Source organism: Trypanosoma rangeli (genome assembly GCF_003719475.1).
Source record: "Trypanosoma rangeli strain AM80 chromosome Unknown Tra_15.4_contig_00673, whole genome shotgun sequence".
Taxonomy (NCBI): domain Eukaryota; phylum Euglenozoa; class Kinetoplastea; order Trypanosomatida; family Trypanosomatidae; genus Trypanosoma; species Trypanosoma rangeli.
Window position 1 is genome coordinate 1 of NW_021706423.1, and position 2,789 is coordinate 2,789.

General features: G+C 52.7%; 2 protein-coding genes across 2 annotated transcripts, besides 1 other annotated feature; both read left to right on the forward strand.

Moving 5' to 3' along the window:
• The first annotated feature begins 319 nt into the window (after positions 1-319).
• Positions 320-336: a microsatellite.
• Positions 337-399: 63 nt separating this feature from the next.
• Positions 400-2,103, forward strand: TraAM80_09758 (group II trans-sialidase superfamily; the record flags this gene model as incomplete). The annotated part of the gene is made up of 1 exon (XM_029386422.1): positions 400-2,103. The coding sequence occupies one exon, from the start codon at positions 400-402 to the stop codon at positions 2,101-2,103; it is 1,704 nt and encodes a 567-aa protein (XP_029233712.1).
• TraAM80_09759 (group II trans-sialidase superfamily) lies at positions 2,100-2,717 on the forward strand (the record flags this gene model as incomplete). The annotated part of the gene is made up of 1 exon (XM_029386423.1): positions 2,100-2,717. The coding sequence occupies one exon, from the start codon at positions 2,100-2,102 to the stop codon at positions 2,715-2,717; it is 618 nt and encodes a 205-aa protein (XP_029233713.1).
• Between the last annotated feature and the right edge of the window lie 72 nt (positions 2,718-2,789).

Here is a 2,789-nt window from a genome sequence, read left to right on the forward strand (position 1 = left end):
TGGAATGGCTGCAAAAGTAAAACGGCTGCGACTCACATGTGGTGCCGTGCGGGGGCGTGTGCGCAGCCGACGCTACAGTTCCCCGTCGTTGCTGTTCTTATTTGCTGCTCCTGGCGGTAGTCGCTGTGCTCTCGGCCCTTCGCCCTCTTTCTCTGCCTGTGTCTTGCTGTGTGTGCGGGCGGTGCCCATCGTTGTATCGATCTTTTTCCCTTTTTTTGTTTTCTTCTTTACTACTTTTCAATACATACACGCGGGAGGAAAGAGACCAAACGCTACTTGCTGCTGTGCACATTGAAACGCTCTGCAGTCACCACCAGCAACACACACACACACACAATCGTCGCGGCCTGAAAGCATTCCCTACAAGGAGTGAAGGGAGACAGTGAGTGAGAGTAACACATGCTCAAAATGTCCCGGCACATGTTTTTGTATTCGGTGCTGCTCCTTCTCTGCGCGCTGTTGGTGTGCTGCGGCGGTACGGCTGTGTACGGTGAGGAGGGAAATACGCCAAAGGAAGCGCAAACACCAGAGGCTGTTGATTTTTTTGTGCCGTATCGAACGATTGTGGAAACAAGTGCTGGAAGTGGAACGAGGGTCTTCTTTGTCTCACCTTCTCTCGTCAGTGCTGGTGGAGTTTTGGTTGCGCTTGCCAAGACCCAGGCCAGAGCTCTATCCTCCGATAAATATCGTACTTCGATCGTTTATGCTGATGTTGTGGCGGGGTACATTGACACTGCGGAGAACTGGTCGTCTTTTGTTGCTGAGGTCAGCGCAAACGAATGGAGGGCGCACAGCATCTTTAACACGACGATGCGTGAGGAGTATATGTCCTATGCAATATACGCGGTCCGACCCACAACAACTGCAAAGGGCAACAAGGTCTTTCTACTGGTGGGAGACTCTTATGAGAAGTATGATCCTTCGTTGAAGAAGTGGATTAAAGTCTCACAGGGTCTTGATTTGCTCGTGGGTGAGGCCACGCAAGAGAAAGTCATCCAATGGGGCAAACCCACCTCGCTTTTGCCACAGATCGAACCATCTGCTAAACAACGTGGCGTGGACCAGTTTGTTGGTGCTGGTGGTTCAGGCGTTGTGATGGGGGATGGCACGCTTGTGTTTCCTGTGACCGCGAGAAGGACAAAAGAGAATGACACTGTGTCCATGATCATTTATTCGAAGGACGACGGCAAAAATTGGGTGCTTTCACATGGGATGCTCCCCGTGGGGTGCACTGACCCCCTCATCGTTGAGTGGGAGCAGGGGCAGCTTGTCATGGTTGCCAAATGCGATTCGCTCTCCAAGGTGTTCGAGTCGAGGGACATGGGGGCAACGTGGAGGGAGGCTGTCAGGACACTCACACGCGTGCAGCCCATGTTGTTACCAAACTCTTTGCGAACAGCTGAGAGAGTGGGGTCCCTCACCACTGCGACCATTGCTGCAAAGAAGGTCATGCTGTACACTCAGAAAGGGATTCCCCCTGGGGCCAAGGTGCAAGCCACCGCGCTCTACCTTTGGGTCACTGACGACAGCCGCACGTTTTACCTCGGGCCCATTTCCATGGACACTACAGAGAAGTGGACGTCTGACAACGCTCTGCTGCACTCTAACGATGCGTTGCACCTTTTACAGGAGGAACTCAGTGAAACGACCACAGCCCTGATTTTTTCCTCCCTAACGGAGGAGCTGAAGACGATTACGTCCGTCTTGGAGACTTGGGCAAAACTGGACTCCTTCCTCTCCAACTCCTCTGTGCCCACGACCGGTCTGGTTGGATTCTTGTCGGATGCATCGGGTGAAGGAACTTGGAACGACGCGTACCGTTGCGTGAATGCAACTGTGACGAATGCAACGAAGGTCGAAAATGGCTTTAAGTTCACGGAGTATGGGTCATACGCTGTGTGGCCGGTGAACATGTGGACGCATCATTATGTGCACGGCTTTGTGAATCACGCGTTTACGCTTGTGGCAATGGTGATGATTCATAAGGTTCCGAACGAGATCGTTATTCTGTGCGTGCGGGCCTGGAGGACCGCAAAAATACGGCGTTTGTGGGGTTGTCGTACACAACGAAGAAACAGTGGGGGACAGTCCTCAACGGCATGACAACAACACGCAACAGCACTTGGGAGCTGGGGAGGGAGTACCAGGTGGCGCTCATGCTGCAGGGTAACTGGGGCTCCGTGTACGTGGACGGCGTGCTTGTGGGGGGTTCCTACACACTACCAACCCCTGAGGCACGGAATTACGATGTCTCACAGTTCTACTTTGGTGCCGGCGGAAACTCTAGTGTGACAGTAAAGAACGTCTTTTTGTACAACCGTCCACTGAATGCCATGGAACTCAAAAGGGTTGACCAGTCCGATGCGCCTGGGAAACGTGAAGGTGACAGCTACGATACCTCTGAGGAAGGTGCAGGTGACAGCTTTAATGCGTCTGAGGAAGGTGCAGGTGACACCTTTAATGCGTCTGAGGAAGGTGCGGGTGACAGTTCTAAAGCACCTGGGAAACGTGCAGGTGACGGCGCACGTGTATCCAAGCAACGTGCAGGTGACAGCGCACGTGTATCCAAGCAACGTGCAGGTGACAGCTCCACGCGTACGGATGTGTCTCGGCTGCTGCTGCTATTGGGGCTTTGGGGCTTTGTGCTGAGTGGACCTCGGTGGGCGGGGGATTGTGCTTCTACTGAGAGTATCTCCGTTTCTCCACGCACTTTTTAAACTAAATAAAGTTTTAGGTGGACACTTATTTGTTTCTATTGTTACGTCTTTTTTTTTTAAACGTCTAGGTAC